The sequence below is a fragment of the Phyllopteryx taeniolatus genome, chromosome 10 (genome assembly GCF_024500385.1).
Source record: "Phyllopteryx taeniolatus isolate TA_2022b chromosome 10, UOR_Ptae_1.2, whole genome shotgun sequence".
In the NCBI taxonomy this organism is placed as follows: domain Eukaryota; kingdom Metazoa; phylum Chordata; class Actinopteri; order Syngnathiformes; family Syngnathidae; genus Phyllopteryx; species Phyllopteryx taeniolatus.
The window spans coordinates 12,300,012-12,325,916 of NC_084511.1; the positions used below are offsets into that span (position 1 = coordinate 12,300,012).

At 43.6% G+C, this 25,905-nt stretch overlaps 1 protein-coding gene across 4 annotated transcripts in view; it reads left to right on the forward strand.

Annotated features, from left to right (window-relative positions):
- The window catches only part of LOC133484642 (soluble guanylate cyclase 88E-like), a 35,155-nt gene that overhangs the window by 711 nt on the left and 8,539 nt on the right, over nucleotides 1-25,905 (forward strand). For 2 of the 4 annotated variants that reach the window (XM_061787537.1, XM_061787540.1), the window contains exons 2-13: nucleotides 2,663-2,882; nucleotides 2,980-3,166; nucleotides 4,086-4,226; nucleotides 10,175-10,314; nucleotides 10,690-10,824; nucleotides 13,568-13,691; nucleotides 13,780-13,899; nucleotides 14,037-14,121; nucleotides 21,278-21,364; nucleotides 21,480-21,597; nucleotides 22,820-22,949; nucleotides 23,067-23,213. In XM_061787537.1, coding sequence (XP_061643521.1) covers nucleotides 3,047-3,166; nucleotides 4,086-4,226; nucleotides 10,175-10,314; nucleotides 10,690-10,824; nucleotides 13,568-13,691; nucleotides 13,780-13,899; nucleotides 14,037-14,121; nucleotides 21,278-21,364; nucleotides 21,480-21,597; nucleotides 22,820-22,949; nucleotides 23,067-23,213 — 1,347 coding nt within the window. In that variant the 5' untranslated portion in view covers nucleotides 2,663-2,882; nucleotides 2,980-3,046. Of the gene's footprint in view, nucleotides 1-2,662; nucleotides 2,883-2,979; nucleotides 3,167-4,085; nucleotides 4,227-9,143; nucleotides 9,378-10,174; nucleotides 10,315-10,689; nucleotides 10,825-13,567; nucleotides 13,692-13,779; nucleotides 13,900-14,036; nucleotides 14,122-21,277; nucleotides 21,365-21,479; nucleotides 21,598-22,819; nucleotides 22,950-23,066; nucleotides 23,214-25,905 lie in introns of those variants that run through there. The other 2 variants (XM_061787539.1, XM_061787541.1) reach the window with 2 other exon arrangements.

The following is a 25,905-nucleotide window of genomic DNA, read 5'->3' on the forward strand; positions in this document are numbered from 1 at the left end:
TGGTAGGTTGATTGAAGACTCTGAATTGACCATAGGTGTGGATGTGAGTGCGAATGGTTGTTTGTTTATATGTGCCCTGCGATTGGCTGGCGACCAGTTCAGGGTGTACCCCGCCTCTCGCCCGAAGATAGCTGGGATAAGCTCCAGCATGCCTGCGATCCTAGTGAGGATAAGCGGTACAGAAAATGGATGGATGGATGTAATTTTCCTTTGATGCTAATAACAAAATACATTTAACAGCAATAAGTTAATGTTGAGTTTAAACAAACACAGAATAACAGGAAATTCAATTAAAAAAATACAGTCACTAACTTAAATAACTAGAAATAAATTAATGTAAACTTTAATGTCAAATTTCAATAAAAATATAATGGCTTACTTAAACAAGAAATACGTTGGGTAATCAATTAAAAGAAGCAACAAGTGTTACATTTTCTTGCAGAGTTTGCACGCTTCACTAGAGCATTGAATTTTACATAGGTTCCTAAGAAATTGCAAAGCCTTTTTAAAATTTAAGTAGATAGAATCATGTCCATTAACATATATTTTTAAGAAGGCTGCCAGGTGTTTTCCTTCTAAGCGATTGCGGAGGTCAGATAACTGTCAAAACTGCTCCCATAGAAAGTTTGAAATGTTGTTTTGCTCATTAAAACGATGCTCTTACCCTATTCATTTTTGAAAAGTGAGTGTGAGAGATGCTTACTCCTTGGGGTGCTCTGTGGTGATACGCCAGCCTTTCCATGTTGTCTTTTCTGTAGCTTCCACTCCAAACTCAACAAAGCCCTCCTTTTCTGGGCCTCTCTTAGCTGTAGGCGTATGCTTTCTGCACAATCGAGAAAACATCTCTCAAATGTAGAGAAATAATCCATCCATCCATCCATCCATTTTCTGAGCCGCTTCTCCTCACTAGGGTCGCGGGCGTGCTGGAGCCTATCCCAGCTGTCATCGGGCAGGAGGCGGGGTACACCCTGAACTGGTTGCCAGCCAATCGCAGGGCACATAGAAACAAACAACCATTCGCACTCACAGTCATGCCTACGGGCAATTTAGAGTCACCAATTAATGCATGTTTTTGGGATGTGGGAGGAAACCGGAGTGCCCAGAGAAAACCCACGCAGGCACGGGGAGAACATGCAAACTCCACACAGGCGGGGACGGGGATTGAACCCCGCACCTCAGAACTGTGAGGCTGACGCTCTAACCAGGCCACCGTGCCGCAGAGAAATAATCAAATTACAAAATTAATTTAAAAGTTATCAATAACTGAAGATATAACTGAATATATATTGCAGCTACTAAATTTATTGTCCTGTTTCACAGACTTAAACAGACATATTGAGCCACTCTGGGTCAAATCGAGCAGTTGTGTGTTTATTGTTCGCTGATGCAGTCATAAGAGAAAACTAATTAGGACCAGGCTTGTGCGAAGTCTCATATGTTGCTTCCGAACTAGTAGGCTCTACAGCAGTTTGGCATGTGTCCTCAGGATGAGGCTTTTTTTTGGTGTGATTCGCTTGAAATAATTTTCAGTATTCATCTGTGCGAATGAGACGTCATTCGCATCAACTAATGTGCAGATTCGCTCCCTCCAGTACGAACACGGCGCAAGTTTCTACTGCCGATGCACATGTTTAGCTTCTAGCTACGTTAACAGAGAGACAGGGTAGTATAAATTCGACCTGTTCAAACATCTGGACTTGTTTGGAGGCATATTTGTAGAGTTTCTTTTTTTTTTGGTGTTACGTGTTTATCTTTGTTCTTCCGTTCGTCTGTTCGTGGCGCTGCTGGCAGCTGACTTGACTGCCAGCTTCGTCTTGAGCCTCATCTTCGCTGGCAGGCCAAGCCTCGCGTCTTGGCAGGGGCAATGCATAACGCCACCTACTGACCGCCATGTAATGACACATGGAGGATGAACAGATAGCAACAAAATCTATTAGTGGAAGCCAGAATTCACTTGTGGCGGTCTGCCATCAATAAATGTATTGGTGGGAAACCCTGTTCCTGATACCTACATATAACTACGTTGGACAGTGAAAATATATCCGCTTAAAGCCTCCGGTGGGTGGAGTATGTTGCACTGGGTTGTCGCGGGTCTTTTCCATGCTGTGACAACGCTAAAGCGGCGAGGCTAGCCCGAAGTCCCGTTCCACACGCTGGCTGTCAACTCAGACTTTTTTTTTTAAATAAAGATCTCTGAACTCACTTTTTAGGCTCTTTATATTTTAGATTTTATCTTAACAGATTACAATTTTTAAAACACAATTAGTTTAAATTAATACTTTTTAAATTTAATTTAAAAACAGTATAAACACATTTTGGAATCCTGTTGGTCTTTAAAGTGGATTTTATGTACTACACAGATTGATTCACTGAGGACAGCAGACGTCTTGGAGATAAACATATTTTTCGTTTTATCTCTGTTGAGATTAGATATCGATTTTGCACCTTCCCGGCTCCACAAAGCCACCATCCCTTTTAGAAAGCCTCCAGGCCTCAAGGAGAAAATGTGGTGTCATTCAAGCTGGAAAAAACATTTGCAGACTAACTATAAAATAAGAAGATTTCTTGCCCTTTAACTCCTCTGTTGTCCATTTGAGCATGTTTGCCCAAGTACATAAATAAAAGCAGGGTAGACCCTCTAATTGTTTATGTCCTCTGACAGGTGTCATCTGTGTTTGAGAGATGGCCTCCGCGGTGTGTTCTTGTCACATGGAGCTCCGCAGCCACCAGGTGCTGACAGATGACACAAGAACAATGCACACCCATCCGCACCGAAGTACTTGATGTACGTAATGAGAAGCCCTTTAAAACAGTTTGCGCTGTTAGCCCTCAGATGAAACCCTATTGGGATGTCTAATCTGATGAAGCACTGAGCTCCACAGGTAGCAGCATTAATGGCAAAAGCAAGAACTGTGCAATTAATGGCTTGTTGAAATGATTGCCCTAAATGAAGTCTGTACTGTTCTCATTCACTTGCAGGTGCCTTTGGGAATACAGTTGCAAGTTTGCCGTCTTTGCAGTTTGACTTTCCATCTCTGGTGACATAATGTATGGGCTGCTGTGTGAGAGTCTGCATGACTTCATCAAGGAGTCGTACGGGGACGACGTGTGGAAACTGGTCAGAGAAAGGGCAGATGTCCGGCTGCACTCCTTTGTCACTCACCAGGTATCCCCAAAACGTTAAATGAACACAATTGTGCAAGTGTAACAGTCACACAATTGTGTGGAGTGAGAAATTTGATCAACGAGAATTTCCTTTGGCAGTGAAACTACCAAAAGATTTTGTATTGATCTGAGACCAACTAAGCATCGCCAATTTTGATGCAGATACTTTTTAATTAGGTTAATTCATGATGAAATTGCTAATTCGGAATGAATTTTCATGACCTCTAAATTTCTAAAAGTCCTTGTTTGCTTTGGATTATTAATAAATCAAAACCAGGAAAGGATTAGGGCAAAGTTAACTGGCAACATTTATAATAGAAAGTACTTTATTATGATAGTAAAAGATGTGCTAACCAGTCATCCACCGTGCCGCACTTTGTATTTATATTCAATCAAATCCAAGCTGTATGATAGTACATTTGTTAAATCCAGTAAATGTATTCATTTTAATAACGCGTCTATATGATAAATGTACAAAAGAGAAACAGAAGCTCAAGTATCGCTCTCATGACCCTGATATCGATCAATATCAGGAATTATGAGTATTTATATCAGTCATATTTGCATAGTGGTACTGTGTATCTTCGGCCAGATTTTAATAGGCCATACTCACAGTTCAATACATGTATTGTAAGGGGTCCGATAAGATTTTTTGTGCTTCTTTCACTGTCTGTTGTTCAAATATTACCTGAGGGGTGTTCGGAGGTGTGGACCTAACTATCACCCTTCCTGTTATTTTCATTAATCTAAAGAGCATATATTTTATAAATTTAACTATTAGGTTACTGAACCAGCTGGCATTCCCGTACCTCACAACATATTCTGTACATGGTAAAAAATCATTGTGAGAGTCTGACTTACCCTAATTCCCCTGTGTCTTCGACAGAAGTGGATACTCCAGTGTATTTTTGTACTTATAGGTGTACAGTGAGAGTGTGATTCCTCGCATTGCGAAGGCAGCCAGCGGGGTGACAGGAACGCCCTACAATGAGCTGATGAACTCCTGGGGTGTGTACTTCCTGGGATTTGTGGGGAAGTACGGCTACGACAGGATCCTCAAGGTGACCAACGATCCCATGTCAAAATTGCATGTTGTGTAGCGAAAAATCACATTGAACTCTACCAAAAGCAAAAGCTATGAAAATGTGTTGATAACATTATAGTGGAACACAATACATTGGAACCGCGATAGAACGGACTGATAGGGGGAGGGGGACGTCCGATATAGCCGATTGAAGCATTGAAGCATATTGAAGCATTTTTTTTTTAGGCCATATGCACCCGTACAGTACAAAACTGTTGTCTAGTATTTCTTTTCGGGCCTGAAACGGCAAGTACGGTACAACGTTATTGTAAATATCTGTAACAAAAGCTTGAAAATGTTTGAAAGTTTCTCATTTTGTCCAAACTTACCACACCGGTGTGCTTGGTCATGGTGACAGTGTTGATGTGCAACACTCATCATAGGCAAGTCGCTTTCATGAGTCGCGAGGAATTAGTGTGCTTCCTAGTTCCAAATCTATTGCCAAAGGCGAACAGCTTGACAAAAAAAACCTGTTACTGTACCAAAAAATAGCATGTTCCAGACTCCAGGGGCTTGTTTTGTATTTCTCAGAGATAACACCACAGCCAACTCTGCTCAGTGCTCTATGCACAATAGACAATAGACATAACCATCATCACATGGCCGCCACAACAATGCCCCGCATTCAATATGTCAGCCATGTAGGCACAGGAGGCACATTTTTTGGAACTGGATCTAGTCATATTGTATATCTGTAAAATATGTCAGTCCCATTCTCGGGCTGCATTGTGCCACAGAGCTAATAAACAGAGGTCAATTATGGAACTAACAGACTTTGTCAATGGCATTTTAAGTGACAAATGGAAACTATTTTTGGACACATTGTTTAGTCCCGACAGTCCCTTTTATCCGATATCCGTTATATCGGGGTCCGTTTTATCAAGGTTCCACTGTACTGTACATTCCACATAATGCTGGTTGATTTCCTAGTTGTTCTAAAAAAAATTAAAAAATCATATAGGAAATAATGTAGAGTGAATAATTCTTTTTCCAGTGTCCAACTGTTGCAATCCTAAAACCTTAACAAATTTTTTTCCACACATACAACTCCATCGAGGTGCTAACCAACAAAATGAACACTGCAAATTCGACTGATTAAAAAAATAAAAATCGGCAAGTAAAAATGAGGATTAGAAATGGTGAAAAATTAAGCCATTGTCTCCGCTTTCAAATGTGGGCCAATCCGCTGAATGCGCTGAAAACACACCACACTCAACTCTTAACTGTCAATCAGAGATTACAACTGTATAGATAGCAGTGTAAACATGCACTATGAAAACAATGGTAGCTTTCATGATCTAAAATCATGTTAGGAGGCTCACCTTTAATATTGAAAACAATAATTACCGTGGACAAAAATCAGAAAAATAAAGAAACAAGCCAACTCATAGATGGGAATATACTGTAATGTGTCTGCCAATGGCGTTGGGCAGCCGTTTTAGCCACGCTCCCCAAAAATCAGTTTAAAACAGTTTCACACTGCAGCTCCACAATTCAGTACTACTACATAGTCTTTGCACAAGTTTTCAGCAAGTATCTTCAAACATAATATAATATATTTATAAACAAATCCGTATAAATAAACATTCCGTTATTTGTTATACCTTCCCCTGACACCCCGTTAGTCCTTGGAATTCCTTGGCTCAAAAAGCACAACCCCGCCATAGACTGGACTCACCTTGAGATCACCGGGTGGAGTCCTCGCTGCCATTCACACTGTCTGCTCTCTGCCACGCCACCCTCCAGCAAACCTCAACCACCTGTCACACCAGTTGACCTCTCCAGAGTGCTGGAAGAATATCATGACCTTTCCCCAGTTATCAGCAAGGATCTTGCCATTTCTACCCAACCACCGCCCTTATGACTGCACGATCGATCTTCTGCCAGGAGCTACTCTCCCTTCCAGGCGTCTCTTCAACCCTTTCCGCCCTGAGAAAAAGGTGATGGAAGATTATATCCGTGACTCCCTTGCTTCTGGATTCATTCGACTTTCTTCGTCTCCCGTTGAAAAAAAAGACACCACTCTCCGGCCCTGCATCGACAACAGAGGACTCAAGGACATCACTGTTAAAAACAAATCTCCACTACCCCTCATTGACCCTTCTTTTGAACCCCTGTGTGACGCCCAGATATTTACCAAATTGGACCTACGCAATGCCTGTCATCTTATCTGTATCAGAGAAGGGGACGAATGGAAAACCGCTTTCAATACCCCCCTCAGACACTTCGAATACCTGGTCATGCTGTTCGGATTAACCAACGCCCCCACAGTCTTCCAAAGTCTCATTAATTACATCCTCTGCGACATGCTGAACCAGTTTGTTTTTGTTTACTTAGAACGACATTCTCATCCTTTTCTGCTCCCCCGAAGAACACCGCAGTCATGTCCTCCAGCGCGTCCTTGAGAACCGCCTGTATGTCAAACTGGAAAAGTGCGAATTCCACCTCTCCTCCGTACACTACCTGGGCTATATCATTGCCAAGGGTCAATTACAACCAGACCCAGCCAAAATCCAAGCAGTCATCACCTGTCCCACTCCCACCACCTGCAAAGAATGGTGGGAGTGGGACACCAGTTTCTGAGGCGTCAATCTCCACCATGAACTGGAGGGAGGGGTCAGGGTGTCGTAGGATGGGAGCACTGGTGAACAGTGTCTTTAGCTGGGATTCACCGTTTCATTCGCAATTATAGTCGAGTGGCGACTCCTCTCACCAGTCTCACCTCCACCAGCTCCCCTTTCCGGTGGACCCCGGCCGCATCCCAAGCCTGCAACCAGCTAAAGACACTGTTCACCAGTGCTCCCATCCTATGACACCCTGACCCCTCCCTCCAGTTCGTGGTGGAGATTGACGTCTCAGAAACTGGTGCGGGGGCCGTCCTCTCACAGCGGGACCCCACTTTCCAGAAACTTCATTACTGTGCCGTTTTCTCCAGTCGTTTGTCCCCTGCTGAAAAAAATTATGATGTTGGCAACCAAGAGCTGCTGGCGATCATCTGGTCTTTGTAGGAGTGGAGGCATTGGCTGGAGGGGGCTGAGTCCCCATTTATCATTTGGACTCAACACAAAAACCTTGCTTACCTCCGTTCTGCCACACATCTCAATCCCGACAAGCTCGCTGGGCTTCTTGAGTTGGTTCAATTTCAGCCTCTCCTTCCATCTTGGTTCCCACAACAGCAAGCCTGATGCCCTTTCCCGCATGTGCTCACCCTCCTCCAGCCCTGCTGAACGTGAAACCATCCTCTCCTTCTCCTGCTCCGTCTGGGCTGCTCCATGGGGAATTGAGCAGCTTGTGAAGGATGCCCAAGAGACCCAACCATATCCTGAGATTGGACACATCGACTGGCTGTTCGTACCCGACTTGGCACGATCTGACGTCCTTCAGTGGGCCCATAATACTAAACTCACCTGTCACCCCGGTATCTCCCGCACAATCCAATTCGTGCAACAACACTTCTGGTGGCCCAGCCTGGCAAAGGACACCCGTGAGTTCGTCCTAGCCTGCTCCGTCTGTGCCTGAGGTAAAGCCTCCAATCAACCCCCAGCTGGCCTGCTGCGCCCCTTACCCATTTCGAGTCACCCCTGGTCCCACATTTCCCTGGCCTTTGTCACTGGCCTACCCCCCCCCCCCCCCTGAAGATAACACCATCATCCTCTCCATCATAGATCATTTTTCCAAGTGTGTCCATTATGTACCCCTTCCCAAGTTGCCTTCTGCTTTTGAAACTGCTAACCTCCTAGTCCTCCACGTATTCAGACTACATGGCATTCCGATGGACATTGTCTCAGACCATGGTCCTCAGTTCTCCTCCCAGGTCTGGAAGGAGTTCTGCAAGACGATGGGTGCAGCAGCCAGTCTGTCTTCCAGCTACCACCCCCAATCCAACGGACAGATGGAGCGGGCAAACCAAAGTCTTGTATCTGCTCTTCGCTGTGTTGCCGCTCGCAATCCAGTCTCCTGGAGCACCTTCCTTCCGTGGGTGGAATATGCCGAAAACTCCCTCGCCAGCTCCGCCACAGGTATGTCTCCATTTATGGCCTGTTATGGTTTCCAACCTCCTTTGTTCAAGGAACAGGAGCATATGGTTCCCACAGTGAGGGAGCACCTTTGATGTGTCCAGTCCATATGGAAGGGCGGCCTTAACCTGGTCCGCTGAGAGAAATAAACAGTTTGCGGAGATTCGTCGCTCTCCCTACACCTGACCCTACAAGGTGGGTCAGACGGTTTGGCTTTCCTCCCACTCCAGACTGAATCTCGCAAACACACTCCATGCTTTATTGGTCCCTTCCCCATCACCAAAATCATCAGTCCAACTTAAACTTCCACAATTTCTCAAAATTCATCCGACATTCCATGTGTCACTTCTCAAGCCTGTATCCACCTGCGCTCTTAGCCCTCCGGCCGTACACCCACCGCCCCCCAACCCCCACGTGTTATCGACAACCATCCGGCATTCACTGTCTCGCGCACTCTTGACGTGAGGCCCAGGGGCAGGGATTCCTGGTGGCCTGGGAGGGGTATGGCCCGGAGGAACGCTCCTGAAGCTTATTCTTGATGACTCCCTAGTTAGGGATTTTTACACGGCTCACCCTGGGAAACCGGGTAGGACGCCAGGAGGAGTGCGTTGAGAGAGGGGTACTGTCATGAGCCGTGCCCTGCAGTTCCATTGTTGGAGCTTGGGTGGCGTTTTGTGCCCCTCTTGCCCTCTCTCTCTCGTCCCAGTAATCAGCCACACCTAGGCTGCGCACCTGTTGTCAGTCAGCCTTCATCATCAACTGCATTTAAGCCTGCTAAAGTATTAACATTCTCCTGTGGTACACCGGCTCTCTACTTACACATAAGCTACACCAGTCCTCGCAATATTTCTGTTCTCCATGTTCTTCCTTGTCCTCAGTGCTCCTTCGGTGTTCCCCATCTTGCTGACCTATTCCACCATGCCGTCAAGCCATCCACTTGCTCACGCCACCACCTGCAGCATGCTCCCTGTCTCGATGACCCGCCAGTATGCCTGAAGGATCCACCTCCGAATCCCTTCTCAATAAACCATTCTCCACAAAACTTCTCCAGCCTCCGCCTGCTTCTGGTTCCAGTTAAAATTGCATCGTGACAACGTCCTTTGTTTTCACAAGTAAGACTGTGCAGGATTTATGGAAAGCCGTTTGAGCATATATTTGATATCCTTAATATGCACCTTAAGGTCCATATATGACTGTGTCGTATTAAAGGGATATCGAAGATATGCTCAAATGGCTTTCCATAATTTCTCCGCACTCACAGGACAACGTTCCCATTCGAGTAGGACAAATACATGGTACTAGTGAGGTAAACCTGTCCTTTAGTTGACTACTGTGTGCTTCTAGTACTAGTGGTGACATTATTAAATTCTTATTCTTAAGTGAGCATCTATCAGTTCAGTAGTAGTAGTAGTAACACCCAGATGTCAATGAGTGCAGTTTTTACTCACTATTAACATGTAGTTGGAGAATATGGCCCAGAGCATACTAGTAAATGGATATCAATGAAATGTTTAAATGGCCAGTGATTAACAGGTGGACAAAGTACAGCAGTCTGCCCTAAGTCAGCTGGTATAGGCTCCAACTCCTCCTAACACACTTGATAAGGATACAGGAGACCCCTGCATACTTGTGGTTAGGCACCCGCTGATTATTTTTCCCAATTTTTTCTTTTTCTTTTTTGGGGGGGAAACCAACCCTGAAAACAGTTACTGGTCATTTATCCCTGCTTACTCAGGTATTTTGGGTGTTTAAAGTAAAAGTATTAATATGGTTTCAATGCATTCATGTGTGTCAATTATCCGTGGATTTTCACGGTTTGTGGTCCGGCCCGGTCCCTATCCCCCACAAATAGCAGGAGTCCACTGTTAATTGGTTGGTTGGACTAAAACTGACTTGTTTCTTCGCCCAGGTGCTGGGCCGTCACGTCCGTGACTTTGTCAATGGCCTCGACAACCTCCACGAGTATCTGCGTTTCAGCTACCCCAAGGTGCAGCCCCCAACCTTCTTCTGCCAGGAGGAATCCGCCACTGGAGTCACCCTCCACTACAGGTCTGAAAATTCTAAAGTTACATGCATTAGTTCTTAATTCATAAACGCTAAATGTTTAATAGGGAGTAGCTCAGTGTGTATGAACTTTGCTTGGGAAGGTAATGGAGAGTGGATGCAATAGTTCATGTCCCAAAAACTGGGACATGTTGCTTAGGAGGTTCCAATTGCCAAAGAGCAAGGAACCAAACATGCAACCCACATCTCCTCCTAAAAGCAGGCCCATAAGATCTTTTTGTGCATGTACTTTATGTATTTCTGGTCGACAGTATGTGCACGTAGCATGGTTAATTAATGGCGCTCACAAACTACACTCCATCTATTAAAGGGGACTCATTAGTGGGTTTATTGAATTCTGTCCCCCATTCTGTTATGCAGGAGTAAGCGCAAAGGCTACCTGCACTACGCCATGGGTCAGTTGAGGCAGATGGGGAAGCAATTCTATGACACTGACATACACGTGGAGGTCTTGTCTGAGCAGATGGTGGGAGACTACTCCCATGTCACCATGAGGTATGCAAGCACACCTGCAGATAGGGACAACATGCAAATACCACAAAAAAAGGCTTTTGGCTGTGAGGCATGCATGCTAACCACATGAACCACAGTTCTGCCTGAAATAGACAAATGATAAATGGATTGCACTTACTGTATATAGCGCTTTATCTACACTTCATGGTGCCCAAAGTCACTTTCTCCTTCTAAAGTAGACTCTTGTGGTTGGTTCTCTCTGGTCATGAACCATTCTGCCGTAGTCTCTGACATGAAATATTTTTTTCAAATATGATGTTGAAGCGCTACTCTTGTAAGCGCAATCTATTCATTTGTCTGAGATTTTGAAAAGGTTAGACTCATTGTCACGCTTTTGATCACATTAAAAGAACATTGACTTTTGAACAGTTTCACCTTTATAATTTTGGACTTTTTTTTCAAAAATTTTGGACTTATATGGGTTGTCATACGAAGCAATATTGTCTAAATTGTGCAATTTGTCATTAGGTCCAATTATATTTTCCACAGATATTTATATAGTCACTGATGGTGTAGTGGTACACTCGCCTGACTTTGGTGTTGGCAGCGTGGGTTCAGTTCCCATTCAGTGATGGTGTGAATGGTTGTCCGTGTCTATATGTGCCCTGCGACTGACTGGCAACCAGTTCAGGGTGTAGTCCGCCTTTCGCCCGAAGTCTGCTGGGATAGGCTCCAGCGCCCCGTGACCCTAACCAGGATAAGCGGTGTTGAAAATGGATGGAAAAATGGATATATTTTCCACATGCTGTACACATATAATGCAACAAAAATACTTAGTATTTACATTTCAAAGTTTTATGTATTTTGTGTACAAAACAAATATCTGGTTATTTGCAAAATAATGATCTATGGTTTTAAGCCGGCGGAATGCTGAACGACTGGTTAGCACAGCCGCCTCACAGTTCTGAGGACCTGGGTTCGAATCCAGCCTTGCCTGTGTGGATTTTACATGTTCACCATGTCCCTACGTGGGGTTTCTCCGGTTTCCTCCCACATTCCAAAAACATGCAGAGTAGGTTAGTTGAAAACTCAAAATTGCCCGTAGGTGTGAATGATTCATATGCGCCCTGTGATTGGCTGGCAACCAGTTCAGGGTGTACGCTGCCTCCTGCCCACAGATAGCTGGGATAGGCTCCAGCATACCCGCGACCATAGTGAGGATAAGCGGGGTAGAAAATTGATGCATGGATGGTTTTAATCCACTTTGTTAGAGGAAACATCCAAGGGTCCTTTTGATTCATTCATTCAAAATTAAGAAAAGTAATCAAAATGTAATCAAATTTAATTCATTGGTTGCTTTGAGAAAGTAATTGAAAAAGTTACTACTATTACATTTTCAACGGCGTAACTTGTAATTGTAACCAAGTACATTTCCAAAGTAATCTTCCCATCACTGCCTATGGACAATGTAGTCTTAAATTGACCTAGCAGGAATGCTTTAGGAATGGGGGAGCAAGCCGGGATACCCAAAGCAAGCACGAGGTCAACATACAAACTCAACACAGGAGGGCCTGAGCAAACGTTCGAACTAAGGAAGTGGTAATCACTATACCTCCGTGCTCCCCTTAATTTTCTGTCACGGATCATCATTATTATGATAGTTAAATTAAGTAGCCTACCTGTACAACTATCTACACAAATTGAAGTCTGTAGCTGGAAACGAAAATGTGGTAGGATTTACTAAAGGTTGAATGACAAAAGAATTGTTGTGTTCGACTAACATTATAAAAGTTGAGTTGAAGTTGATTAATCAATGACGTCATTCATATTGTTTCAGCACAGTGCAGTGGTCTCCAATCTCTTTTGTACAACATACTGGTTTCACGTAAAGACATATTTCAATGGACTGGCATAGAAACAAATAAAAACCAAATCATTGAAAATATTGGAGTGGGAGCTCGACAGGTGGATCGATGCAGCGTTTGCAGTAATGCAGACTCTGTATCGGTCTGTCGTGGTGAAGAAGGAGCTAAGTCGAAAGGCGAAGCTCTCAATTTACCAATCGATCGACACTTCTACCCTCACCTATGGTCAGCTGTGGGTCATGACCGAAAGAAGAAGATCGCAGATACAAGCGACCAAAATGAGTTTCCTCCGCACGGTGTCCAGGCTCTTCCTTAGAGACAGGGTGAAAAGCTCGGTCATCCGGAATGGGTTCAGAGTTGAGGCACTGCTCCTCCGCATCAAAAGAAGCCAGATAAGGTGGCTTGGGCATCTGGTTAGGATGCCCCCCAGACGCCTCCCTAGTGAGGTGTTACAGGCACCTCCCACTGGGAGGAGGCCCTCTGAGACAAAAGGGAATTCTGAGCTTCCCTGCTTAAGCTGCTGCACCCACGACATGACTTCGGAATAGCGGAAGAAAATGGATGTATGAATGGAAGATTGAAAATATAACTCAGCAGTACACCGAATGTAGTTGTTACAATTAGCGCATGTTTTTCTCCGGTCTGACTTTGTGTTCCATAGCATTGTCGATTGTAAAATGAGATCCCTAAAATATGTGATTAATGATTACTTGACTACAGTCTTTAAATGTCGATGCATTATAGTCAACTTGTCGACTGTCACATTTTGTTGATTTTCATTCATGACGGCATTCAGTCTAGTCGGAAACATGGCACATCTTGAGTTTGCAATACAGGTATGTAACCTCTTTTCTTTGCCACGACTATATCCTTTAGTGGGAGGAGGCTGTACTTTTGATAATGATTTTGTGTCCCTTCAGGCTGAACTTTGACAACTCTGCTTACCGCTACATCATGAAGGAGGATGAGGAAGAGCAGGAGATTCTGCCAATCACCTCTGATTTCTTCTTTGAGGTCTTTCCCTTCAACATTGTCTTCAGACAGGTAAAAGCTGCATGCATGGACTCAGGTAATATGTTGGAACAAGGCCATGTATCGTGATTAAAAGCGAATAATTCCTTTGAGTCTCCAGGACATGGTGGTGCACAATGTTGGCTCAGGACTTTCTACAGTCTTCCCTGATTTAGATGGAAAGAAGATCAATGATGCCTTCTTGTTGGCTCGTCCCCTGGTGGAGTTCACATGGAACATGGTGACGTAGCAGTTCCCGTGTACTCGTACCTAACAAAGTGGAAAATTTGGCATTGTCTTCAGCACATTTCATGGACTAGTAGCCTGTAATGCACAATAACTGCGAGTGTTGACCACATGTGTGTTGTGTATTCATAGATCATCTCTCATCCCAACAACTTGTTTGAGATCATGTCCAAGGAACCTGTGAAAAGAGAGCGGAATCTCCACAACCGAGTCCAGAGTAAGAGTGGAAGCCATCTAAACAGTGTGTGTCTGCTGGGCAAGGGCTCACTTACTTGTCGTTTTCCTGCGGTCACACACCTGACCCCAATAATGACGAGGAACTAAAAGGACATATGGGTCTTTCCTGCCTTCGGCCACCGCCTAGCTCACACTGCACCTGACCCCTGTGGCCCTCCCACAGGTGGTGAGCCCATGGGAAGGGGGACCCACATTACTCTTTCGGTCTGTGCCTGGTCGGGCCCCATTGGTGCAGGCCCGGCCACCAGGTGCTCGCCTTTGAGGCCTGGCTCCAGAGGGGGGCATCCGGGCAAGGGAAAACGTCTTCCTGAATTGTTGTTTAAGAAAGGGGACCAGAGTGTCTGTTCCAACTACAGGGGATCACAGTCCTCAGCCTCCCTGGTAAGGGGTGCTGGAGAGGAGGGTCCATCTGGAAGTCGAATCTCAGATTCAGGAGGAGCAGTGTGGTTTTTGTCCTGGCCGTGGAACAGTGGACCAGCTCTACAGCCTCTGCAGGGTCGTCGAGGGTGCATGGGAGATCGCCCAACCAGTCTACATGTGTTTTGTGGAGAAGGCGTTCGACCGTGTCCCCCGGGGAGTTCTGTGGGGGGTGCTTCGGGAGTATGGGGTACCGAACCCCCTGATACGGGCTGTTCGGTCCCTGTATGACAAATGTCAGAGTTTGGTCCGCATTGCCGTCAGTAAGTCGGACTCTTTTCCGTTGAGGGTTGGACTCTGCCAAGGCTGCTCTTTTTCACCGATTCTGTTCATAACTTTTATCTGGTCTGGTTTGGTGGCCTCAGAATTGCATCTCTGCTTTTTGCAGATGATGTGGTTCTGTTAGCTTCATCAAACAGTGATCTCCAATTCTCACTGGAGTGGTTCGCAGCAGAGTGTGAAGCGGCTGGGATGAGAATCAGCACCTCCAAATCTGAGACCATGGTCCTCAGTCGGAAAAGGGTGGCGTGCCCTCTCCAGGTCGGGGATAAGATCCTGCCCCAAGGCGGGAGGAGTTCAAGTATCTTGGGGTCTTGTTCACGAGTGAGGGAAGAATGGAACGGGAGATCGACAGGCAGATCGGTGCAGCATCTGCAGTGATGCGGACTTTGTATCGTTCCGTTGTAGTAAGCCGTTGTAGTTGAAGGAGCGAAGCCAAAAAGCGAAGCTCTCAATTTACCGGTCGCTCTACGTTCCTACCCTCACCTATGGTCATGAGCTGTGGGTCGTGACCGAAAGAACGAGATCCCGGATACAAGCGGCCGAAATGAGTTTCCTCCGCAGGGTATCCGGCCTCTCCCTTAGGGATAGGGTGAGAAACTCTGCCATCCCGGAGGGGCTCAGAGTAGAGCCGCTGCTCCTCCACATTGAGAGGCGCCAGATAAGGTGGCTGGGGCATCTGATTCGGATGCGTCCCTGGTGAGGTGTTCCGGGCACGTCTGTCCCCCAGCTGGCCTCGGAATGCCTAGGGATCCCCCCGGAAGAGCTGGATGAAGTGGCTGGGGAGAGGGAAGTCTGGGCGTCCCTGCTAAAGCTTCTGACCTGACCTCGGATAAGCGGTAGAAGATGGATGGATGGGGTCTTTCCAGAATTGGAGAACAATTTAGGCACTACCATTTGTTAAGATGGTTGACTATTTATTAGATATTTTTATTTTTATTTTGTGTGGGTGTTTTGAAGAAAAACGGGGAATAAACATCCTATGATTTGATTCTTCCAGTTCAAACAGAAGCCATTTTATTTGTCGTAGCATGTTTGGCCCAACCTTCTAAAGGAAGGCATAGCAATAAACCCATACCAAAAATAGACTATTTGAAACTTACTTTATCTGTTATATTTGACATATAAGTTGTGACACCCCAGCTCTGGGCTTGCCCCCCCCCCCCAAAAAAATCGACTCCCCCCCACCAGAGAAGAAATGAAATTTACTAAAAATGTTTCAGACAGCAGATTGATGTTTTTATTCATTGTGGTGCTGATTGGTCACACAAGGAAAATGGGAGCTCTTTTGGCTTGGAGAAGTAGGCCAAACTGAGCAATCACAAGGAAGTACATTCTTGTATCTAACTCGGGTGATAAATCACCATGTAACGTTTAGTTTATTTTCGGTTAGCTTCACTTTGCATGCTGCAGAACTGACTGGGTTGTTACTATATCGCACTCAACCCACAGTCAGAGTTTCATGAAAACAAAGTGCAACATAAATGTATCACTGGAGTTAAATAAGAAATACACTCAACAAACTATGGGTAACATAAACACACGACATTCATGTTTCGTTAATCCGTAATGTTCATGGACATTAAGGATTAGAGTCCGCATTACGGCGACAGTTCAACATTGCATGGTGCAATGCATGCAGGGAACCACAATTCTGCTGCTGCTATCAAACTTAGCCTAGCAATTGGCGCCTCCAGAAATGTATTGTGTTATCACATAAAATTGTCTAATACAATATTTGATGGTGAAATAATACAGTGAAATGGTAATTTCACAATAGAATTCTTGATAGTACTTTACTGAGTTTGTCCAAGTCTATTAAATCCTGCTTGAGTGAAATTTCAAATTGATATACAGTATGTTACTGTATTTTTGTGCCAAGGTTTTTTATTTTACAGTAATTAACATCAATTTAAAAAAAAATACAGTTACTCTCTGGGTGATGTCAACCAAAATCCCATGATGCAGTGGAAACTACAGTTACTTACTGTACAATCACTTTCAACTATTTTACTGTATGGTATGTGGTAAATAACTAGAAGTTACAGAAAAGTCTCACAATTAAGGTGAATTGCTCTTCACTATCGTGTATAGTCACAATTAGTCTTGCAGGCAATAACAACCCATGGCGGTTTCCAGCTCTGTGTAACTTCTTCTTGTCTGCATACTCCACTCTCCTTTGTTGGATATCAGGTGGAAGACCTTGAAACACCTGGAAAGTTTTACCTGTCCAAGACTTTTTTTTTTCTCTTCGCCACGGCGCCCAGAATGAGCTGCTTATCGCTCCATCTCAACAGCTGCACGATATACGTTATCCTGGGTCAGAGTGCAGGTGAAAGAACTCATGATGCCTGTCCACCTCGGGCGCACGCCAGTCAAAAATGTAGTGCAGTATCGCTGCCAACTCTTGTCCTGGATCTTTAGTAGTATCACCGGTCTCCAGTAAGCCCACCTCCAGGCCCACGCGATCAGGTCGTTACTCCTGCCATGTGACTCCAGGTAAGACACTTTGGCTTTGAAATTTTGTATCTCTTTTACGCTCTCTTGTATGGCTCGCTGCTGGCTGGATTGCTTGTCCTCCAAATACCTGATGCGTTTTTCCACTTTCACGATGGCTCGGGTGTCTTTTTTGATCTCCTTCATTGAGTTACTCAATTCGTCAAACTTTCATGGACATAACCTGTGCCAGCAGCTCTTTAGCTCAAGCAGGTGGCTCTTCATTGTCCCCCATGCTTATAGTTGAATACCAGAGAGCCTCTCGTTGTTTCACCATCTTGCCTCCCTAGGATGACTTTGACTTGACTTAAAAGCCGTTTTTGTTTTGAAGGGAAGATCCTGAACATGTGTTCAAGACAGAGTTTTAAAGGTATTGGGTAATTAAAAATAATAATGATAATACATTTTATGGAGTGCTTTTCAAGGGTACTCAAAGACGTTTTACAAAAAAAAAATGCTTAGAGGCGGCACGGTGGCCGACTGGTTAGAGCGTCAGCCTCACAGTTCTGAGGAGTGGGGTTCAATGTGGAGTGTGTGGAGTTTGCATGTTCTCCCCGTGCCTGCGTGGGTTTTCTCCGGGCACTCCGGTTTCCTCCTACATCCCAAAAACATGCATAAATTGGAGACTCTAAATTGCCCATAGGTGTGCATGTAAGTACGAATGGTTGTTTGTTTGTATGTGCCCTGCGATTGGCTGGCAACCAGTTCAGGGTGTAACCCGCCTCCTGCCCGATGATAGCTGGGATAGGCTCCAGCAGGCCCGCGACCCTAGTGAGGAGAAGCGGCTCAGAAAATGGATGGATGGATGGATAATACAAAGATTGTAAAAAAAACATTGCATATTTATATGTTAAAAGCAGTTTGGAAGAGGTGGGTTTTCAGTGGAGATTTGAAGGTGGGAGAGATTTGAATGTCGCAGTTGCGTAGGGGTTTTGGGAGCAGATTCCAGAGAGTGGGAGCAGAGATGGCCAAGGCTGTGTCCGCCCTCAGCTTTGATGCTTTCTCTGGTGAGTTGGAGAAAGGTTGTCGGAGGAGCGATGGCTACAGGAGGGGGTGTGGTGGTGGAGGAGTTCAGAAAGGTCGGAGGGGGCTTGTTTATGGAGAGCTTTGTGAGTGAGTAGAAGGACTTTGTGCTGCGTGCGTTGTGGAAAGGGGAGCCAGTGGACTTTCTGAAGGACAGGGTGATGTGGTTTTGGCAGCGGGTGTGAATGAGCAAGCGGGCAGCTGAATTCTGGGTGTACTGAAGTTTGAGAAGTTAATCATTTAAATTCTCTGACACACGAATGCCGAATGACTCAGGATGTCATGCATGTTGTTAACCCGGGCCACAATCGATTCGGTGTGGAATTCTTTGGATGAACGCTCATATTTGTTTGCCAAAGTTTTAAGCCGGATGCCCTTCCTGACGCAAACCTCTGCATTTGTCCGGGCTTGGGACAGGCCTACAGTTTACACTGGCAAGTGCCCCCATAGGGCTGCATTAATACATTTTCGATGATCCTATGGCTAGATTTAAAAAAGAATTAGCCTTGGACTAACAGTGTATTAGTGATACCAGATTTGTATGCATATTATTTACATATAATGGTTTATACCCATTATCCCGGGCTTATAAGAGATGAAGCAGATGTGGATGGTTGGAAGTGGCTGGAGCAGAAAATGATAGCTGAAAACTGCAAAAATGTTTCTTTAAATTATTTTTGCTATCACTCTAAACCTGATGAATGTATGCAAAAACTATTATATCATTTACATGTAAAATAGCTAAAGCAATACATAGACAACTTAAAATTAACGGTTTATCCTTGCCCTCCTGTCCTTTATGGAAAAAAAAAATCCTTCTTCATGGTTGGTGGGAAACCGATCAACAATGATGCATGATGGGAAAAACAATCTTGCTGAGCTGGGTCACATACTCTAATATTTAATGATGGAGAAATGTTAAATTTTCATAAACTTAAGGTGGAATATGATTTGAAGAAATCAGATACCCTCCAATATTTGCAGCAAAGCGAATTATACGAAGTTAAATTGTTGAATATGGACTGCCGCCTGAAAGACAATTTGGAATTTATAGCAATGGATTGAGCAGCCACAGTTTCGCAGAATCTGGCCAGTTATTACAAAACTGTATTGAGTCATATGTCACTCTTAAATAAGTAACAAATGGCTGGAGATACATACACTATGATATGCATTTATAATGGCAAACTGTTATATCAAATTAATCTCTTGATGTAAATGTTTTGTTTATGATGTTTCTTTATTTCATAGTAAGTGCCAGAAGCTGGACTATGGTTTACAATGGCGCATTAATTTGTGGATATACAGTATACTGCTATTTAAATTGGTGCCCCACTCGGATATTGGTGAGGTTGGTTGTTCTTTTCCCAACCAAGGGTCATTTTCTTCGTTTTTTTTGTGTTTCACAGTCTCTGGACACAATTATGAACATGTTGCTTATTTATAATAAATTAATAATTAATAAATTAATTATAATAATAATATCCTGCGCTCTCTGTCTTCTTCTTGGTACCGGTGAGTCAGTGCTGGGTCCCTGCTGGTGTATAGCTCATCAGGGTCTTCGTGCTTATCTCACTGTGCTTGTCCACTCCCCTTGTGTGTGCGTGTGTGGGTCGGCTGCGTGTGTGCGTGCGTTAGTGTGCATGTGTATGTTATGCATGTGTGTATTATATATATATGTACCGTATATGTGTATACCTGTGTGGGACGTAAAGTTCGTTTTCCTGTATTGTACAGAAAAATACAAATGATTTTAGGGGGTTCTCAAGATCTATTTGCTATTATAAATACTATTTAAGAATCAGTTTTACTACAACTACAGTTACAAGTGCATGTTTCTGTATTTTGCGCATCGATTATGTGAAATTTCATGGGGGGACAAAAAACGGCCTCCATTTCTGGAATGACCCGTGTGTGTTGGTAGTCTGTGGTGTATACTAAAAAAAAAAGAAAATCGCTAAAAGCAAAAAAATTAAAATGCAAGTAGTGAGCAGAAGCTAATGTAATGGTGTAAAAGTAGCGTTTCTTACCAAAAATAAAAAGTATTTCATAAAACTACTTTGACAAGTACAATTTATCCAAAAAGTTGCTTCAGTAAAAGTACGGCGTAAATGTAGTTTGTTACTAGTAACCTCTGCTGGTAACTGATAATTGTTCAGTATAATCTTTCAGAGACATCCAAGAACCGGGCATTTGCTGAGTTTGATCGCAGGGGAGGGAAAATGCTCAAACATTACCCCATTATTGGTTTGTGTGTACCCCGCTTTAGGAAAGACGCAATCCATTTCACTTTGTTTGGAGTAGAAACTAATCTTTTCTTGACCCTGAAAAGTACTGATAAAGACTTGAGAGTTTAGGATGAAATGGAAGCGTTTGATACTAGTAGAACTCCTCACTGAGAATGTGTGTTTGTTAGGGGGTGTGAAAAGAAAGTCAAACGACCTCAATGTCACACACAAAAATACCTTAGGGACTGAGCCCTGCTGCGAACAGTGAAAATCTGGGAGTCATTGACACCCCCCGCCCCCCACAAAAAGTTTTAGAATTGTCAATAGATGCTACAAGATGGCAACAAAGTACAACTTTTGTACAACCCCAATTCCAATGAAGTTGGGATGTTGTGTTAAACACAAATAAAAACAGAATACAATGATTTGCAAATCATGTTCAACCTATATTTCATTGAATACACTACAAAGACAAGATATTGAATGTGCAAACTGATAATCTTGATTGTTTTTAGCAAATAATCATTAATTTAATTTTATGGCTGCAACACGTTCCAAAAAAGCGTGTCGAAAGTGTCTGTCCAAACTTTTGACTGGTGGTGTAGTGTATAAGTGGGGATTCATTGTACTATAATCACGGGGTCTTAGAATTGTCATCACTTTTTTTCTGAAGCTCCATCTTGTGCTCGACAGATTCCGACTATGAAACTGCCAATCGCTCTGCTGATGTGGACGTGGAGCTCATGGCTTTTCAGTCCATTATTGGAGACGATTACAAAGGTTTTGACCTCTGTTTCCCACAAAGCGAGAGCGCACACACAAAAGAAACTTGTTTGAAACTAAAACAGCAGTGTGAAGTTTTAGTTAGTAAACATTTCATCATGTTCTGTTTTAGATGGTAACAGCGCTAATGCCATGGAGAGCTTGGGGGACGGGAGCCGATGCCTGAAGCTAAAAGGACAAATGAGATACATGCCTGAGTGGGAGTCTATCATCTTTCTTGGAACACCTGTGTAAGAATTCCACACACACACACACACACACACATGCACATTCATGAGCACACGCAAAGACAATATCCCACATGAACACATACTCATGCCTACAAATGAAGCTGTAATGGGCATTTCACTGTTTTTAAACGTTTATAGGGTATAACATCGCATTAGGGCTACACTGAAATGAAAACAAAATAAAACTAAAAGTTCTAAGTTACAAGAATAGTCATAATCTTATGAGAATACCTTTTACCGTAACAAACTTAAATGTAATACTATTTTCATATGTGAAGGTAACTTGAAAGCTCAACAGTCCTCATCTTAACATGGGTGGGCTTCATGCTTGCAACATTACATCCTTGTTGTAAAGTTCAGATTTTTTTTCTTGTAATCTTGACTTTATTTTTGTAAAATTCTGACTTTTTACTTGTAGGATTATTAATTTATAAATGTTCTTTTCTGTGTGCTCCTAATTCTCCATCATATGTTTGTTTTCTTTCTTTTTCTTTCTTGTCACTGATGGTGTCGTGGTACACTCGCCTGACTTTGGTGCAGGCAGCGTGGGTTCAGTTCCCACTCAGTGACGGTGTGAATGTGAGTGCGAATGGTTTTCCGTGTCTATATGTGCCCTGCGACTGACTGGCGACCAGTTGTGATGGGTGTAGTCTGCCTTTCGCCCGAAATCAGCTGGGATAGGCTCCAGCGTTCCGCGACCCTAACCAGGATAAGCGGTGTTGAAAATAGATGGATGTTTCTTTCTTTCCTTTTTGGCTGGCTGCTTAGTCATGCACTACTTCAGATCTGTATGTCTTTTTGTCCTGGAACAGTTTTGCTGTGGAACAACAGAGTTTGATCAACTTTATTTGTATTCTAATGGATATTTGTTGTCAATGCAGTTGGTGAAAAGAGAGAACAGCAGAACAACAGAACCTGATAACAAAAAATATAAAGTGTATATCAAAAGGGAAGGGATGTGACAAATACAGGCACTGCATGGTTCAATTGTCTTTCAATGAGGCTTGTTATACATTTTGACTTAACTTTAATTCACCAAATACAGTTCCTTACCCAATAAAATGATATTATTATTGACTAAAATGAAATCCTCATCCTCATAATTGCTAATGCATTTGCTGTGATGAGTACCTCAATTTTCACTTGCACATTGTATATACCAACACTGTCACATTTTGTTCATCTGCCCCCACTCTTTAATTTTGTTTGTGTGCATGCGCAGGATGGAGAGCCTGAGTGCTATGTTTAAAACTGGACTGTACATCAATGACTTGAGCATGCACGACTCCAGCAGAGATTTGGTGCTGGCAGGTACACAGCAGTCAGAGGAGCTGAAAAGAGCACTCATCCAGGTTCCTCCTTTTAAAGAGCAAGCTACATTGTATACTTGTGGATCTACCATCTTTTTAAATCACTGTACATGTAAACTTTTTTTTTCATCTTGTTACTGTCCTCCACTGTGAATACAGGAGCAAAAGAAGTCCAGCAAGCTAGAGGAGAGCATGAAGATGCTGGACTATGAGATGAAAAAGACAGATGACCTCCTTTACCGAATGATTCCCAAGCCAGTGGCAAAGAGGCTGCGCAAAGGAGAGCCGGCTGTAAACACTTGTGAGGTCAGGAATGGAGAGCAAAACAATAAAAGCTTTCTTGTTGCAAGCCACTTCCTTTTTTCACGTCCACATTCAAATAATTGTAGCCGAATGATTCCAATTACAAATAAATACAGCAAAATACATCTGGACACTCGCAACCACAGATCACATTCAACGTGCCAAAACACAAGAAGGAAACTTTCATCACAAAAGTCCATTGCTCCACTTTAGCTCACTTTCATCTGTCCAAGTGTTGCTTTATTTTTAGCACTGGTTCTAAATAAAGATGAGATCCAATTTAGCATTCATCACTATGGTTAAACATTTTCAGTATGTACACTAACATGCCACACCATTAGGTACACCAGCACAATCGTAACACATCTTGTACAAGAGCTCCTACGTTTAGTAATATTAATACAGACTTATAAAGTATAAATCTAAGCTGCTACCATATTATTATTATTATTATTGTTATCATCATTTTGTTATAGCTACTACTACCACAACTAAAAAGATTGACTGACACCCTCAGAGAGGTAGTTTGTAATTGTTTATTGTTGTGATTGTATTTTAGAGTGGACTAAAACTGCACTGCATCAGACTAAGAGCAGTTACTAATATTTAGTTCATTTCTAAAAAAAAGAAATATTGTGTATTTTTTTTTTTTTTTTTTTTTTTTTACAATTTAAAACAGTTCCCAAGTGTCTCATACATTTATACTGTGTGTATGTGCATCATAGCGGGCAGGGTAACAAGGTGTGAGGCGGTTATTATGTAAACAGCTTCATTGTTACGTAACAGTATGGGAAGTCCAAAATGTCTCCCTCATAGACACATTTTCAAAAATAGGCGATACAATTCAAGTTATTGTTTATTTTTCACAATTGATGGGTGGACAGGCACTTACAGAGACCAAACTATTTGTCTACAAGCAATTAAAACTCTATATCACACTTTAATGTGAAGTAATGCAGGTCTACATGACGCCATACCACGACCACAATAATAAACGTGATTACATTCAAACCTCTCTTACAATGTCAGTGAAAACTGAGAATAATGATCTTTGTTTATGCAGCTCTTAATATTCATTTACAGTGCAGTTTAATTAGTTTCATGACCACGCTAGTAACTCAAACTCACTTGTATTTCAATTCAAATCTGCTTATCCGAGGTCGAGTCGCGGGGGCAGCAGCTTTAGCAAGGAAGCCCAGACTTCCCTCTCCCCAGCCACTTTATCCAGCTCTCCGAGGCGTTCCCAGGCGTCTCTCCAGCGTGTCCCGGGTCGTCCCCAGGGTCTCCTCCTTGTGGGACATGCCTGGAACACCTCACCAGGGAGGCATCCAGGAGGCATCCTTATCAGATGCCCGAGCCACCTCATCTGGCTCCTCTCAATGGGGAGGAGCAGCGGCTCCACTCTGAGACCCTCCCCGATGACCGAGCTTCTCACCCTATCTCTAAGTGAGAGGCCGGACACCCTGTGGAGGAAACTCATTTCGGCCGCTTGTATCTGGGATCTTGTTCTTTCGGTCACGACCCACAGCTGGTGACTATAGGTGAGGGTAGGAATGTAGATCGCCCGGTAAATTGAGAGCTTCGCCTTTCGGCTTAGCTCCTTCGTCGCCACAACGGACCAACACAAAGTCCGCATCACTGCAGACGCTGCACTGATCCCGCTGTAGATGTCCCATTCCATTCTTCCCTCACTCGTGAACAAGACTTGCTTGACTTACTTGAACTCCTCCACTTGGGGCAGGATCTCATCCCCGACCTGGAGAGGGCACTCCACCCTTTTCCGACGGAGGACCGTGGTTCGGAGGTGCTGATTTTCATCCCAACTGCTTCACACTCGGCTGGGAACCGCTCCAGTGAGAGTTGGAGATCACGGCTTGATGAAGCCAACAGAACCACATCTGCAAAAAGCAGAGATGCAATACTGAGGCCATCAAACCGGACCCACTCTACGCCACGGCTGTGCCTAGAAATTCTGTCCATAAAAGTAATGAACAGAAGGCAGCTTTGCCGCAGTCCAACCCTCGATGGAAACAAATTTGACTTATGCAATGCGGACCAAACTCTGACACCTGTTGTACAGGGACCTACATGTGCGCGTGTGTGTGTAAGCCTGTCTGGGGTCTTTCATCAATAAAATATAATCTAACCGTGTTGAAAAAAATGATTAAGTCACAACTTATTCAGGAATTAATAGTTATACACGTTTGAATAGAGAGCGAGTGCATGTGAGAGGGGGTGGGCTGTGGCGAGTCTCGCCGCGTGCCCGTGTGAGCTGCTCATCCACGAGTGGGATTCATGTTCATCAGACATAAAAGTTATACGTTTCACCAGAACCAGAGGCGCCGTAGCTGTAAGTTGAGTAACTCTTTTACATGTTAATGTAGATAATGTATGACAAATGAATAGGTGATGTTAACCTCAGGAGGGATAATGTGGAGTGAGTCGGTGATTGTGAAAAGTCGACCTGGAAGGAGATGTCTGTGTGATTCGGTGGTCCACTCCACTCCAGACCTTCCAAATCAAAAGTTAACTTTTTGATACACTGTGTGTCACATCGTAGCCCTGATGAAAGATTGATATTGTATTGGCTCTGTTTATATATTTATTTATATACTGCATACATGCAGCATGCGTATAAATGATGGCGACTCAGTGTTATGTATCATTTTAGATACACAAATTTCCTTCATTCCAT